Raw genomic sequence first — 15,969 nt, 5'->3', positions numbered from 1 at the left:
TTTCCTTGTCCACGTGGAGCTGTGTGTAATATGCGCAGCATTGTTTTGCTTCAGAGGTTGTTATTGCTCAAAGTCCCTCGATCCTGCTGTCAGGAGTGATACAATAGTCAACTACTGCAGAGGAGCATCTGTGATCTCTGTTCTGTAGCTAGATACGCCTGCTGCTCCGGCCTCTTTAGGTCCACACAATCATATAACAGGCACCCATGCCAGAAAGAGCGCACACAAAGCGACAATAACCTGTTTATTAGCATCCTCGGTGATATTCTCGGCTCACAATGCAAAATGGCCGCACGCATTATCACCTCTGACCGGGGGGGAGTCCACAGGAGCCAGGGCAGACGGCAGCAGCAAATACCACTTCTAGTGTGCCCCAGTGGTAATAATCACCCGGATTAGAGCGGAGCCAAACCCCCGCGGGGTCCCCCCTCCACCGGCCCATCCCAGACTGCAGCTCTGATCCCCAGATTGAGCGGCGCTGGGAAGCAGAGCAGCGGCCCCGACCTCGCCTCTGCCAGACAGACTGGCCAGAAGGCAAAAAAAGACTAAAAACTCGTATTCCCAATCCCCCCCCCCCCTTCCCGTCCTAGTAATCATCAACAGACAAAATAAAACATGGCACAAGCACAGGGAATACAGACACACAGGCCATTCAACAAGCACACCCTTTAACCACAAGGGTGCAGTGAAACGGAAGGTGATCCAGCCATCAATACGTCTATGTGACGAGGAGCGGCGCGGGAGAAATGGGCTCTAACTTAATAAGGATGCACACTGTGTCTGGGAAACTCGCAGTTGGCGTGATGAATTATCACTTAGTGGAAACATCACCTGGATGGATCACACTCCCCGGCCTCCAACTCTTGCAGCGGAACCTCAGCGAGACTCCGCAGACGGGCGTCTGATGCTGCCACTTATCAACAATTGGCAGGAGCACCAAGCCCCTGTGGTATCCGTGACGGCGCGGTGTGGAGGTGTCTGTCATTTGTCTGAACGCATCCATTAACAACGCACACGATCCGCAGCGTCGGCGGACCGTGACGCCGTCCCACCCAAGCGAGCGAGCGAGATCTTTGCTTGGAGATAACAATGCCAGGAGACTGTTCCCACCCTGGTCTGACTGACTGGGAACTCCAATCCAAGTCGCCTCCGTCCTGTTGTGGATCACTGCCGCTTATGAATTATCTCTTAATTGGATTTATGGAACAGTTTGACATTTTGTGGAAAGAAAGGAGGGGTTCGGCTCTATTATTAGATAAGGCCTTCTGATCAGGGGGCCAAGCCCTTTTTAAAAAAGAAAAAGCAGTGGAAAAAGTATAAGAAAATCACAAGAAAGTCATTTAGATGTATGCAGTTTGAATAAGCGGCGTCAGGTTGTGTTTTAATCAAAGCACATAAACGATAATAATTATTAATGAACTAAATTGAACTGAAATTTAGAGGGAGTTGTAATTCTAATAGTTCGTTTTTTGCACCTTTGCGCTAAAATGATTATTTTTTAAAAGCCCAACGAGGGGTTACCTCAGGTTTTTCTGCTTGCTCTCCTTCTTATTCAGGACCCCCGGCACGCAGTTGGTGAGCTCGGTCCAGTCGGCGTGCAAGCCGCAGCTCCAGCCGGTGGAGAACCGAGAGAAGAGCCAGGTCTCCTTGCGGTTCGGTCGGTAGCACGTACACTTCTTCTGACCCGGTCTGCAGTCGCAGGGGACCTCCAGGCGGACATTCTGAACCAGGTGCCTCCCGAAGGTAGTGCCGCCGGTTTTCTGGATGTGCAAAAACACGATCACGTCCTCCCCTTTGATTTGGAAGTCGATGGTCCTCTCGAGGTCCCTCACGGGGAAGAAGTATTTCTTCACGTAGTGGGGGTCCGGAGTCGGGAAGATGTCCCCCTCGTCTTCCTCCGTGAAATAACCGTGCGGGGAGCTGAAACTAATCACCCCGGGAGCCACGTACTGATAAAGAATCAGCATGAAACACACGGATCCGACGACGATCAACAAGAATTTGCTGCTCCTCTCGACCATGTTCCTTCCAAGTGCGGTTCCTGCAGTACGCTACCATTTCCCAGTCAAGCCCACAGCGGGGAGCAGGGCGCTCGGCTTCTGCATTCTCGCTCTCCCCCGCCAAGAAGGACTCGTTTTCGGGGCTCAAGAGTGATTCATTCCGCTTGGAGACGGCAGGCGAAGTTGGTTCATTGCTCGCGGGCACTGTTTAACACAACCAAAGGCGCATTTTAAGTCACGGGGAGCTCCCTACACCCGCCGTGCACTTTATTTTGGTTGGCCGTCCACACTACACGCTCCCCGCCGCACCACGGAGTAATGTACCCAGGATGCAGCGCGAATTTACCTTTTCAATACCCCCCCCCCCAAGAATCTAATGAAAGGGGGGTCGATTTAATTTATTGGTTGACGTCCGACGCTCACGTCACTCGCCGGTGGCCAATAGAATGAGAGTAAACAGCGCCGACGGGAAAATGCACGATAAATCTCAAGACATTAAAGCTCGAAAGTGCCATTTAATTACTAGTCTGGTCAAAATGGCAGAGGAATTAGCACAAATGTGCTTATGATGGTTGCTGTTCCAGCTAAATTGTTTACAATACCGCGGCAAACTTTGGCCTTGGCTTAACGCAACCAACAAGGTATTTAATTAAAACTAGTAGGTCATTCATAAACACCATCCTCTGCATTTTAATCATACCAACGAGTTTTTAAAAAGAGAGAGAAAAGGGGGTTGTACCGCTCCAAGCTCGATCCGTCGCAGTAAAGCTCAAATGTCCGACAACCGTCAAATCAACCGGCCCGTGTTCACGTTGCTTCTCGCGTTGGTACCGCTGGTCGTCAGCACTGAGTCCTGGTGCTGCTCCTCTCCTTCGAGCAATCTGTCAGGTGTGTTGCTGTAATTCCCACGGGTGAGTACTGTCGAACATGTGTTGACTAATCACATACACGAGTAGATAAAGACAGAAATGAGCTCCTTGTTGCTACCCAGACCCACTCAGGTTGTGACAGATGCTGGGATTTTTGCTTGTGTGTTTGTTTGTTGTGACCTTTGCCCCAGCCTTTACTTGGCTTTTCCCCTTCATTTAATATATTTTCCCCCACGTTTGCTCTTGTGATGGAAGGGGATGTTCCTGAATCGCACACGTTCTGTCAGTAAAAGCCCAGTCAACAGGTCAGGTGGGGGGGTTGGGTGTAAAACCTGCAGGTGTTTCTGGATGATGGGAAACGGCGTTGGAGATGAGGGTGTTTTTCCGCTTTAGGCAGTTGTGTTGAAGATTGTGTGATGTGCGCTTCAGCCAGTCTGTAATGGACTCTGTTCTTATCCTCAGCTTCAGCCTGATTTCCCACCTGGTTGGAGACCCTGGGCGAGCACTGTGCCAGCCTCCATCCTGAAATCTGCTGTAATTCTCATCTATCTCAGGAAGACCAGGCGTTCACCCTTGCACACGATCAAACTGTTTTTAGCTCCTGAAATTCTTTCTTTTATGGCCTTTTTCTCTCTGAGGCTTTAAGTCTTCTCATAAGTCAGGGATAAGCAATGGTTCAGTTCAATAATTCTTAAATCACTGGAGCTATATGCTTACTATTTATCTATGGTAATAGATCCATTTCTACTTTTTAATGTTTTTAAACAAGTTAGACAGTAATTTATTAACCAAAGGTGTGAGAACGACTAAATTCCTTTAAGAAGTGTTTTCAGAGAAAGAGGAACCATTTCAAAAACTTGACACGAGTAACTCGTGAGAGATTTTTTTTTTTTTTTTTTTCTGGACCTTGGCTTTGTGGAACTTTCAGAATTTTTTATTTTAACAACATGCAAACTGTCCCTGCTGGTGCTCCCAGATGTGTTTTTTTTTTTGGTATTTCCCATGCATACTTTGCTGTCCTTACTGGTGGAAACTCACAGCTAAGTCTGGAATGCCAGAACAGCACAGCTTTTTAAGTGGGATCAACTGGTTTTCACTGGAAATATGCACCATTAAATCTCATTACGGGCTGATAAAATGATTGCCCTGTTAAAGGTTTCTAGTCATTGGATATTTGACTTTTATACTTGGATCCCGAACATTCCTAAATTAATAAGCTCCGTCAAATGAAATCAGCGCTGTCGTCCTGCAGGTAGCTTTTGCTCCAGGCCCCAGTTAATCCGTTCCCATACGTGGCTCGTCTACGGGAAATGTCTGGAAAGTGACTTACGTTGCTTACATAGTTTCCCAGAACGAGAGTGACGTCCAATAAACGGATCAAGACGGTGACTCTCATCCGAGATGTATTTCCCAACGTGTTGTTTTGCCTGTGAGTCATCTTTCACTTCATCTTTTCTTTTCTTGTCTCTCCTCAAGTGGTCGGACCTTTGCAGGCCTCCGCACGCCCATCGTCAATTCCCCAATTCATTCACATTTGTTCACGATAAAACTCCATCTGGGTTTGAAATTATTTGCACCTGGTTACAGCCCCCCCGTCTTCCCCACCGTTACATCTCCTCCTGAGATTATGCAGAGTTGCCCGGGCTGAGCGAGGGTGGGCAGGCGGGCGACCAGCATGTGCGAGCTGGTTCACGCTCTTGCATAATTCAGCCTGCTTATTTACATCTTCTTTACTTACACTGAAGCTGCAGCCGCCTGTCACACTGCTGTTAAACACACTCGTGATTATGACTTCTGCCTTGCCCCTGGCATTACCCAGTTGGATTAAATGCTGAAAGATTTCTTGCGAGTGTGTGTGTGTGTGTGTGTGTGTGTGTGTGTGTGTGTGTGTGTGTGTGTGTGTGTGTGTGTGTGTGTGTGTGTGTGTGTCATTGTGACTGAGAATATTATTGCTGTGGATATGTGAGTGTTGACTGGTGTGTGTTTACACAAGTGTGTGTGTGTGTGTGTGTGTGTTTTGCTGTCACCATATGCAGTGTCGTTACTTAAAGAAGATGGATGTCACCGAGTGTGTCGCCCTCTGGCTCGAGTATAGAGATCTGACACTCTGTTTATCATCAGAAACACACTTTTTTCTTCTTCTTTCGTGGAATGATCCTGTTTTGATGCATCCTTGCATTATTTCCTCCACACACTGTGCAGGCATTTCCTTAGGCTGGGCTTTTTCATGAAGAAATCCCATGAAATGTCCTTAGATGTAAATTTGGAGCAGCTGGTTCGTGGATGTTTGCCTGTTTCCCTGTTGATGGTCAGCCAGAAAGGGTTCGCTAACACTGATTACACCTTTGATTTTTAGGAATCTGCTGTGCTTTAATGTCCGCTCTGCAAACACACACACACATGCACCCATGCACACAATCGTCGTGCTCAGACATGCTCCGTATGTTGGTGCTTTATTTTTCATCCAGCCAGCGGCCAGGGCAGACGGAGGCAACAGAGTGTTATAAACAAAGACACAAATGTTCCCGACTCTGCAGTGAACCTTCTCTTTTTCCAGCTTTGCTGTAAATGTAGCAGGGTGTTGGGTTGTTCTTTAAAGCAAAAACAGGCAGGAAAAAAGAAGGCCAGAACAATACCAATCTGTTTTCATCACCCCGATATGAATTATTCCCCCCGAACCTTCGGAGCGTTTCAGACGCAAATATTTTCTTTGGATGTGCCTCAGGGAAAGTGAAGGCTGTAGACAGAAAACAAAACCGGGCGCCATCGTATTTCCTACATTCCACAGTCTGTTAGTGTTTGAGCATGCACGAGAAGCGCATGTGTGTTTGTGCACGGTGACTGATGAACTCTGGGCGTGTGTGTGTGCGTCCTGCAGATGCTCTCACGTACTGGCAGGTGAACGTTGGCTTGTTTGCGATGTTAATGTCAGTGTTTATCTGAAGTAATTGGGGGACATAAACACAGTCCCACGCTCTCTTATGTCACATTTGACTTTTTCAACCTCGTTACTTGAGTTCAGACATCATCAAACGCTGTGGCCGCGTAAACATCACCATAACGGGTGTAATTGCTTTGATAGTGAACTTCCGAAAGGAGGTGCTGCATGAGTACAAATTTATATGTTAGAGATTGTAATTGAATTAAGTTTATAAAGAAAAGAAGAGTCGAGTCAAAACCTAGCATTTCCTGCCTTTGCCGCCACTGTCTGTGTTGTAAAACGATGAGTCCCCATTGATGTAGACATTTTCCTGTAACACAAGCGGTTGTCATGGCAGCCGGCTAAGCGAGATGGACCAAAAATAAAATATCTGCTGGATATCCAAAAACACCCTTTCAATATCCCTCCGCATGTCCATTGACGGCTCCGACGGTTCTTCCAGAGAAAAATGATGCGGGAGTCTGATTAATGGGCTGCTGGAACAATTTTACGAGCCTCCAAATCTTTTCCCCTGCAGCTGTTTCGGGTTCCTCCTGCACCATTCCGTGGCATTCCCGGGTCAGATAAGATGTATAATCCCTCAAGTATGTTTGTGGTCTCCTACTCAGTCGCAACGTGTGTAAAAAAAACCTCAGAGAGGAGGTGGAGGGGAGGCCAATGGATACTCAACCCGCCGCAGCAGCACGTCCGAAGACTTCCTCGGGATGTCGGAGCCGAACCGCACGCAGCATAGTGGAAGATACAGCTGCTGGTTCTCCTTGAATATCACAGCCATCTTTATAAAATTGGATTTTTTGCCGAATTCTTAGCATTGCAACATATCAAACTTTAGCAGAGCCTTTATTTTCCATCGATTAAACTGACCCTTGACCTTGTTCTGCTCAAGGACACGTGTTTCCGCTGGGCGTGTGAGCTCCAACACTTAATTCTCTCTCAGACATGAGGGCTTATAGTCCACAGGCGTGTTTCCACTAGGAATTGGATTATCCTGCGTTCTAAGGCAGTTGTTAATGACGGGGGCTTGATTTAAAATGCAGCGCATCGCTGCTGTCTGCCGCTGAATGCGCTCTGACTCGTGGAGATTAGCTGGAGTCAATAGGCGACGGCTCCCAAAGACGACGAGGCCCCGCAGGTGACGGATCTCTGCAGCGCCGCCGTTTGTTCCTGAAGAGGGCGTCTGCTCTTCACGGTGGTCAGCGGGGAAAGGATTTGGATTTCAGGTTTCTGGAGACGTTCACCTTTTGGTTTTTACATCACACGCACCAGTTTCACGGCCAAGGCGCGACGCCACCGCGAGGGCGGCTAACGCCGGTTTCACAGTTCCTGCTGATGAAAAAGAAAGTTGATCGGAGGGGAGTGGAGCTCCCACGGGAGCTGCAGGTGGCCAACAACCCAACACCACACGTCTGGGCCTTCGGAAACACCTTGTGATCTGTAGACAGTAACGTTGCCCCCGCTATCAATTTTCGCAGTCAGTTTTCACCTTGGGAAATTTAGCTTTTACAATGAAAGGGGGGTCGAATAACCGCCGCTCTTTGTTTGAGTGGGGTGCAATCTGATCCAGCTGCAGCTTCAGCTCTGGCAAGACAAAGAGCAGCTAATGGAAGCGGCGTAATCTCACGCAGTCTCACACTCTTCCCCGCTTTACACTCATTTTTCACTCTCATTTCCCTCTTTCCATTCCTCCCCTCATCCTCTTTACCATGAGCCACATGGCGCAGGAGGGAAACCGACACCTCCCTCTGTCGTGCACCGCCTTTGAAACTAATAGGCAATAATTACTGAGCTGATGGTGCTTTTTCACCTCCGAATCCCACCTCTCCTCCTCTCATCTGTCGCCGCTGCTTCACCCCGGCCTGAACCGCCCACTGAGCTGACACTTGGGAGATGACGCGTCGTTGGCATCAGCGATTGGCAAAAGCAGCAGCGTGCATCAGAGCACGGGCCGCCGATGGCTCGCTTAACACGGAAGCCATCGCGTTGGAAACAGCCCGAGCCCGAGAGTTTATCACCAGAAAATTCCAGACTTAAACATCTGTAAGGGGAGTCCTTTGAAGAATTTAACACTGGATGAGGGCTCAACTTTTATTTGCTTTTGCTGGATTCGAGAGAAAAAAAAGCTGTCAAGAAATCTGGGACATGAGGGCTGTGTTTCTTTAAAAAAATGACCTAATCTCCACAGGAAATAAGAGATGGATGTTGTCATGGATAAATGAATACATATCCTCCTGCAACGCACTGATTATTGGCCTCCTTCCCTTTCTGCTCTTTGTCAGACGGACAAAAACCCGACCCCTGATGGATAAAGATGGAAGCCAGCGCGCTGATCCCACCCCCCGCTCCCTCCCTCCCCCTCTGCCTTCTAAGTATAAGCAGATTAAAGTTAATGATCTAAAGTGAATTAGATATTTAATCATCTTATCATCTTAGCGTAGTCGGGTCATAACTCTGCTCTGATCTGAAATCCCGTCTGTTTGACAGCACGCGGCCGAGGCACAACAGGCTGAATTCAGACGCCGCTCGGTGGCCTCTGATAACTGCCACTAAATCGATTTAAAAATGGAAAAATTAAATTCACCCTGCTTCAGTGCCCACCCCCAAGCTTCATTGCAGTGAAAAAGTGCGTAATTGAGGAGAGAGCTGACCCCAGAGAGGCACCTGAATAGCTGCATCTAATTTTCCTTGTCTTTAAATGCCTCTTTATCCTCCCTCTGTCCCCTCAGTCTGACCCCTCGCTGATTGATGTTTCAGCATCATTGGCACTTTCCCGATATTCCCACTGCTGTTCCCTCATCCCATATTCTCTGCACCCGACCTGGAACACAGCTCAGGTGCACTTTTTAAAAAAAAATATATATATATACCGGTATATATATCTCATCGGCTCTGTGCAGAAAAATCCGTAAGGCTGTCATATTTTCTGACTCACCTGTGAATCACGACGCACCGATTTGCGGCGATTGTCTGCCTCCAGTCAGTGAGAGAAGAGGGAGAGCTTTGGGCGTCTGGGCCAGTGAAACAGCAAGGTCCTGCAAGCATTCAAAGGGAAACGACCTGTTTTCTGCACTATCTGAGACCTCCATGCACTTCTACACGGCTGCAGAACATCACCCAGAACAAAAACCTCAAAAGAGCTTGTCTCCCCAAACAGTGTGTGTGTACGTGTGTGTGTGTGTGTGTGTGTGTTGTGTGTGTGTGTGTGTGTGGTGTGTGTGTGTGTGTGTGTGTGTACCAAAATAGGCACTAAGGCCGGAACTGATGCTACTAACAAAGTAAGGACATTTTTGCAAAAGGGGGCCATTTTGACTGGTCCCCACAGCTTCAAAGGGCTCGTTGAAGGTAAAGGCACGGCTGTGAGGTGTACGTAGGAATTGGGTTTAGGTTAGGGTAATGGGGTTATTTGCGATCATTAGAGATGATTATGACGATGATGATGATGGGTACTTTATAATATCTGTCCCCACAAAGACATAAATATGAGTGTGTGTGTGTGTGTGTGTGTGTGTGTGTGTGTGTGTGTGTGTGTGTGTGTGTGTGTGCAGAGGCTGCTCACGTTTCAGCAGCTTGTCAAGCTGATTTTAAAGCTCCGCTCGCATCCTTTTGCAGAAGCGTATTTGCAGAGGTTTGTGTACAGTGGAGGCAGCATCCTGCCAGTTCCTGCCTTTTGAGTTTGTCTAAATGTCAGCCGCACCTTCCACAACAGTCAGACAGATTAAAAACAGGGGGGAGGGAGAGTGTGGGATCGACAGCAAGCAGCGAACACCAAATAGACTCCATTCTGCCGCCATATATCAGCAGGGTTGATCTGAAATATGGTGATACGGACCGCAGTTGTTCCCATTCTGTCGCATGTTTGCGTTACTGCACCGATGCTTTATGTTTACCAGGGACAAGGTGCTGGGGAGGGACATAAACATGCTCATTCATTACTTTGTGTCTAGCACATGTCAGGGCAGCCACATTCCAATATCATAAATCCTCACCTATAAAGCAGCGTGTCACTAATCTTTCCATTATAAATTCATGGAAGACATCATCAGAATGGTGCTTCTCCTCTAGATAAAAGAAATTAACTTCTTTATTGCTGTGGGGTAGACTTCATTTGGAATAGATTAGGCATCTGGTTGCTCCGATACCGAGTGGGGAAAAACACACTTTGCTTCTCCCTCATCTTCATCCGTCTTCTTTAAACTTTCCAGAGGATGAAGTTAATGTTTAGGTTTTTCTTTTCAGCATGAACGTAAACGTGAAGCTTGTGTTTGTGCAGCACAGCCTACGTTAAACGAGCGCAGGACTGTGTTCTGTGACCGTCTGTTGACTTTGTTTTGAAATTACTTTGATGCGTACGTGGCTGAAGGTCCAACAGGTTGCCAGGGAACAGATCTTTTTCCTTCACCGTCTGTCTGTGAAGGTAATCAAGAGGCTGTTTACAATTTTTTTTGTAGACTCCAGTGAAGGCAACGCCGTGGCGTCTAGACAAACTTCTCCTCTTATTTATCTCTTGACTAATCAAAAGCAACCCATCGAAGCTTAAACAGGAAAGTGCTCGAATACGTGTTATTGTGTGGTTTGACGCAGTTTCTGAGTATCTATGGTATATTTTTGTAACTTGTAACATCCTAAGCACAACTGTTGCTCATTAAATCATAATGGCTCTGACATTTCCACCTCCAGAGATCCTTGGTTCTGAATGGCAATTAAAGAAAATGAGAAAGTAATTGTGAGGAAATTAATTCTGAACTGTAGCAGTAGCTACGTGGGGGAGGGGGGGGGTGTCATTTTTTCTCTTATTCCACACTTTATCTGTCTGTGATATCCATCCACAGAGTAGCTTAGCACTGATGGATGCCCCATTGTCAATATAAAGCATGGCAGCACTCAAATGACGGTTAAAGATCGATCGACCAGACGGCGAACGTGCTGGTCTGGCTGCTTCCAGGAGCCGTGCCTTTAAATTGTCCAGGTTTTGAATCAGTATTGGCATATTGTAGCCATCTGAAGGATTTCCTTTCTGTGTGACAAGGCTGCAGCTCTAAGAGATTCTCCTGCCGGAGTCTTTGGACTGTTGCTGCAGTGAGAGGATGAGAGGACGCGGCTCTGCAGAGGCAGACTCTCATTACTGCGCACGTGTGTCTGGCTCTTCGAAAGCCCCCGTTCAGCCGGGAAAATCCAGTTTGCTGCCTCAACTTCAAGTTCCTGAATTTCGGCACATTTCATCCAATCTCATGTGTTCCTACGTTCACCTCAGCATGGATTTGTTTGGGCGAGCCCATTCATTCTCCCGCCGTCTTTCTCTGTCTTACCGCTCCCTCTGTCTGAGCAAATGGATTAGTAGTTACATCATTAGCATGCCATTAGCTCCGAGCATTGATTCCCGCTTCCCCTCCTCGCCCACCCCATTCGCTGACACGGAATTCTTGGGCGATCCATGAACTTTATCACCTTCGGTATTCCAGTTTCCTCCTTAGAATTCCCCCAGGATCAGCACTTTCCTCCCCCCTACGGCTCTTTTCTAATTATCCCGTTCCTGCCTTTCAATAAATAATTACAATATGGGTCATCAATCAAAACCGAAACATTGATAACGGAAGAGAAAGTCCAATATCCCTTTGGCACAGTTGCTGTCATAAATACAATGACAGACTCTGTGTGTGTGTGTGGTGTGTGTGTGTGGTGTGTGTGTGTGTGTGTGTGTGTGTGTGTGTGTGTGTGTGTGTGTGCGCGCGCGCAGGCCTGTGTTTCCTGTTGTGTGTTTCCGCTAAATGATTTTCACATAAATCATGTGCTATGAGATAGATGAAAAGGGTTGCAAACACATGCTCTGGTGTGATTAAGCTTTGTCTGTGTGTGTGTGTGTGTGTGTGTGTGTGTGTGTGTATGTGTGTGTGCGTGCGTGTGTGTGTGTGTGTGTGTGTTGGGGGGTTATGTTGTATCGTGTTACAGATGATAAAAGCAACAAAAAGTAAACAGAATATGATCAAACACTACATGGTTCGACTAGGAATCAAGCACAAGCTAAGCTCCCCCCCCGACCAACACACACACACACACACGCACACACACGTGCACACACACAGACACTGCATGCTATGCATCCCCACTGGATTCTTATTAGCTTGTGTGCCACAAACCCGCACACATTCACCTGCACATGCTAATGGGAGTGTGCAGACCCGCGGGGTAGTGTCTTTGGTGCCAGTGATTGGTTGCTATCTGGCTGCCTGGAGGAGTGGAGAGGCATCCGGGCCTCCTGCCAGCCTCGGCCCAGAGAGGAGCTCTGATAACAGGGTAAAAATGCGAGCGTCCGCGGCTCCTGCCTGGAGGAACTGCTGCCTCGGGCCACTTCTGAGCTGAAGCTCCAGCCTAAATGAGTTTCTGTGCTTTGCGGCTCTGTTGAGTTCTGACGCTGCTGCTCGCTCCCATGCACGCGCTCGTGCACCCCCCCGACCGATCGGCACCCCCACTCACCCTGTACGTGCACCTGGGCAACCACCTACAGAGGGAAATTAGAAAAATCAGAGAGGTCCATTTGCGGATAAAGAGTAAACAGCCTTGCTAGTTGTGTTTGCATGTGGGAGCGCGAACGCATTCATTATCCTGTTGCTTATGGAGGCATTGTGCTCTGCATGTCAACACTCCACCACCCCCGTACAGTCGCTCATCATAATGCAAAGCCAATCACACACTCGCAGCACACACACACACACACACACACACACACAACACACACACACACACACACACACACACACACACGCACGGCTTCAATGACTCTGGAATGAGGAAACGACTCGCATTGGACTTTCAAATATCCACAAACCTTTCCCTTCGCCTCTCATCACTTCCTCTCCCCTTCTGCCTACCCCCCACCCCCCCCACCCTCCAAATTGGCCCAAATGTTGCCGCCAGTTCCACAATCAGCACTGCATTACTCTTCATGGACACACTATTTCACCTGACTTCAACCAGCGCATTGCCGAGCGCACAAAGACGGCGGCGAGGCTTTGAGACGCGTCAGAGCTCAGCACAGATTTGTCTGGACAATCTGGGTGTGTGTGTGTGTGTGTGTGTGTGTGGGGCGACTGGTTTCCAGCAGGGTGGGGAAATGGATACAGACAGACTGCAGGAGACTGAGGAGGCGTCGGGCAAGAGACGACGTGCAGCTGTGTAAAGATAGAGAAACAGGTGGGAGGAGAAGGCAGCGGTGGGTGGCAGGACAGCCAGTAACACTGAATTAGAAACGCAAGAGGAGAGAAATGATGCAGATCTGATCAGCATCCAAGAGACTGACGGCTCATCACCATCATCAGCATCAATAGTCTGTCTGACTCATCAACAGTAAATACAAATGAGCTGCCTCACAGGACACAGCGGGCTTTAGAAACGATTGTGTGAGATGCAAGACGTGTAACATCAAACCAAGCAGTGTTGGAGCTCTGTTGGAGCAAACTCATTTTTTAGCCGTGTGGAAATGAAGCTAAACTGCAAACAGAGGAGAAGTGAAACTATCTACAAATATACAGTAGATACAATGTGCAAACTATATATAAATCTATAAATACACACACACACACACACGCTGCAGTAGATGTGAATTCTGGTGTCGTGTACAAGGTTAGACTGTGTATGATTGTATATATATATTTATTCCCCCCATAGATTTTGGCTAATTTAATATTTATAGTGTGGATATCCGTGTGGACATCTAATAAAACATCATAGTTTGCCTCCCCTTTGTTTTTTATTTTTCAGAGGGGTGCCAGAGGGTGGTCTCACCCAGGGTGTCATTCAAGCCTGAACTGCCAGTAAAAAGTAAATAGCTCACTATTCTGTGCCCAGTGCAGGAGAGAAACATCAACTCTGCATAACTGAAAATAACAGCTTCATCCTGGCATTCATGGGGGGGGGGGGGGCATGTCACTGTGTGAAAATATCGTAATGCTAACTGGACCAAAATGTTGTGCTTGTGAGTGTGCTGAGGTAATCTGTCACACACACACACACACACACACACACACACACACACACACACACCACACACACACACACACAGAGTTAAATGTGTCTGTGTTTAATATTAGATTTTATGAGGTATCTCACACTCTGAACCTTTTCATCACATCATCCCACTCTCTCTCCTCTCTCTCTCTCTCCCTCTCTCTCCTCTCTCTCCTCTCTCTCTCTCTCTCTCCCTCTCTCTCTCTCCCTCTCTCCCTCTCTCCTCTCTCTCCCTCTCTCTCCCTCTCTCTCCCTCTCTCTCTCTCTCTCCTCTCCTCTCTCTCTCTCCTCCCTCTCTCTCTCCCTCTCTCTCTCTCTCCCTCTCTCCCTCTCTCTCTCCTCTCTCTCTCTCTCGTCTCTCTCTCTCTCTCCTTTGTTCCAGCCGTCGATTCAGCATCAATCACCGCAAAAATCTAATTTGTCAAACCTCAGTCTAGCAGGGCCCTCAACCCTGGCACTGCTGTCTGTTTGTCTGGAGCCCCACAAATGAGATATGTGATAAGGCGGCAGAGGGAGATCTGCTGGGAATAAAGCCAGACTTTTGCACTTTGAAGCCGGAGCAGATCAAAAACAACAGAACACTCTTTCTGCTACAAAGGGAGACTTTCTCCTCTTCATCCATCTTCCCTGACTCCCTTTTTCTCTGCAACTCGTCAAGTTAGGAACTGTCACACAGGCGGTGCAGACGCCCACACCCACCCAGCCGTCCAGCCACGGCGTGCAGCTCTTTATTGTCTATGTACACGTGTGTGGACGCCGGGATGGAAAATTAGAATATTTCCTGGTTTAGCAGCATCTAAAATTAGCAATGTGAACTTTGGCAAGACTTAGTTTTAGTGTAGGATGTAATTAAAGTGCCTCGCATCAGCAACTCTGCAGCTTCTTTAAAATAATGTCTGATGTCTGCTTCAGTCGCACGATTGGCGTCGCTGCCGGTTTCCATCATGTCTTCCTTGCCGAACCCTCAGCGGCGCTCTGCTAGGGTCGGCAGCGGCGTCCAGGGACGCTGGCGTCCCAGCAGCCTCACCCCCGGCCCTCGTCACTCCTTCACTCACCCTCCCATGTTCCCATCATGGGAGCCATTTGTCTTCCTGTTGTCTGCAGCGATGATTTGGGATAACGTCAGGGGCCACTGGAGCAGACAGGGGAGTATTGGAGTATCGATCCTCCCCCTCCTCGCGCTTCGGTCTTTTTTCCCCTCCCCCGCCGGTGTGATAAAGCGACTGGTGCTGATGGGGTTTGGCTCCATACATTGTTTCTTATACCGTTTAGTGTGTGTGAGTGTGAGAAAGAACAATTTATTTGTAGGAGTTGTTTGTGGCTTGGAGCTCTCTCGCCATTTACCTACTTTGTTCTCTGCTGCAGCTGGATGATGACCAAAGGGATGGAAAGTACACCCAAGTTATTATGAACAATCATTTTCTCCCCGACCGATTGAATTTCCTGTGTTTAGATTTCATCTAGCAGACAAAATAAAGAATTTCTCACCAGTCAGAATGCCTGCTTTATGGAAAATTGGTCTTATTTGGCCATAAATAAGAAATCCCTTTATTTCAGTAAAATACATCTTTGTCTTTGGTGCATTTGTTGGCTGTAATTAGCTGAGCGCCCATGGCAACGGGGGCAGGGCAGCGTACATCACTGAGCTGACACCTGAGGATCTGAGAGACGCACTGTGTTCCAGGCGACGCCACGACAGCGAGGCCTCCATTTGCTGTCTGGACTAATTTATCAGGAACTCAAAGGGAACATTCCGGAGCGTCGCTGCTGTGGTACAGCAACAGAGCAGCGCCCGGTGGCATCCTGGCAAAAACCCACAGAAGACTAATTATGCACACGGGGAAATTCCTCAAAGTCAAGCGGTGTAGCTGAGTGGTGCCTCCCCAGACACGACGTCCCAGAGGTGCCTGATTGGAGGCAGCTCAGGGGGAACTGCTGACACACTCCAGCTCCGTGTGGCCTCCACCATCTCCACCTGTTTGGGAGTCAGTACCTTCGGCTAGCATGTGCAGGACCGTCACTGTCCCAGCCGCCAAACCAGCCATGCTGGATGGTGCGGATGGATGTTTGGCTCTTGTCACTGTCACCAATGGTGTCTCAGATAGTTTGGGCAGAAACATGTGCAGGAGGGGGCTGCTGGAGGTCTGGTAGTGGTCCACAG

At 48.2% G+C, this 15,969-nt stretch overlaps 1 protein-coding gene across 2 annotated transcripts in view; it reads right to left on the bottom strand.

Annotated features, from left to right (window-relative positions):
• The window catches only part of hs6st1a (heparan sulfate 6-O-sulfotransferase 1a), a 38,204-nt gene extending 35,865 nt beyond the window's left edge, over positions 1-2,339 (bottom strand). For both annotated transcript variants that reach the window (XM_057059550.1, XM_057059551.1), the window contains exon 1: positions 1,522-2,339. In XM_057059550.1, coding sequence (XP_056915530.1) covers positions 1,522-2,021 — 500 coding nt within the window. In that variant the 5' untranslated portion in view covers positions 2,022-2,339. The remainder of the gene's footprint in view (positions 1-1,521) is intronic.
• Between the last annotated feature and the right edge of the window lie 13,630 nt (positions 2,340-15,969).

This window comes from Takifugu flavidus, chromosome 16 (genome assembly GCF_003711565.1).
Source record: "Takifugu flavidus isolate HTHZ2018 chromosome 16, ASM371156v2, whole genome shotgun sequence".
Lineage (NCBI taxonomy): Eukaryota > Metazoa > Chordata > Actinopteri > Tetraodontiformes > Tetraodontidae > Takifugu > Takifugu flavidus.
The sequence above is the reverse complement of the archived record's forward strand: the minus strand, read 5'-3'. Positions and strand labels throughout refer to the sequence as shown.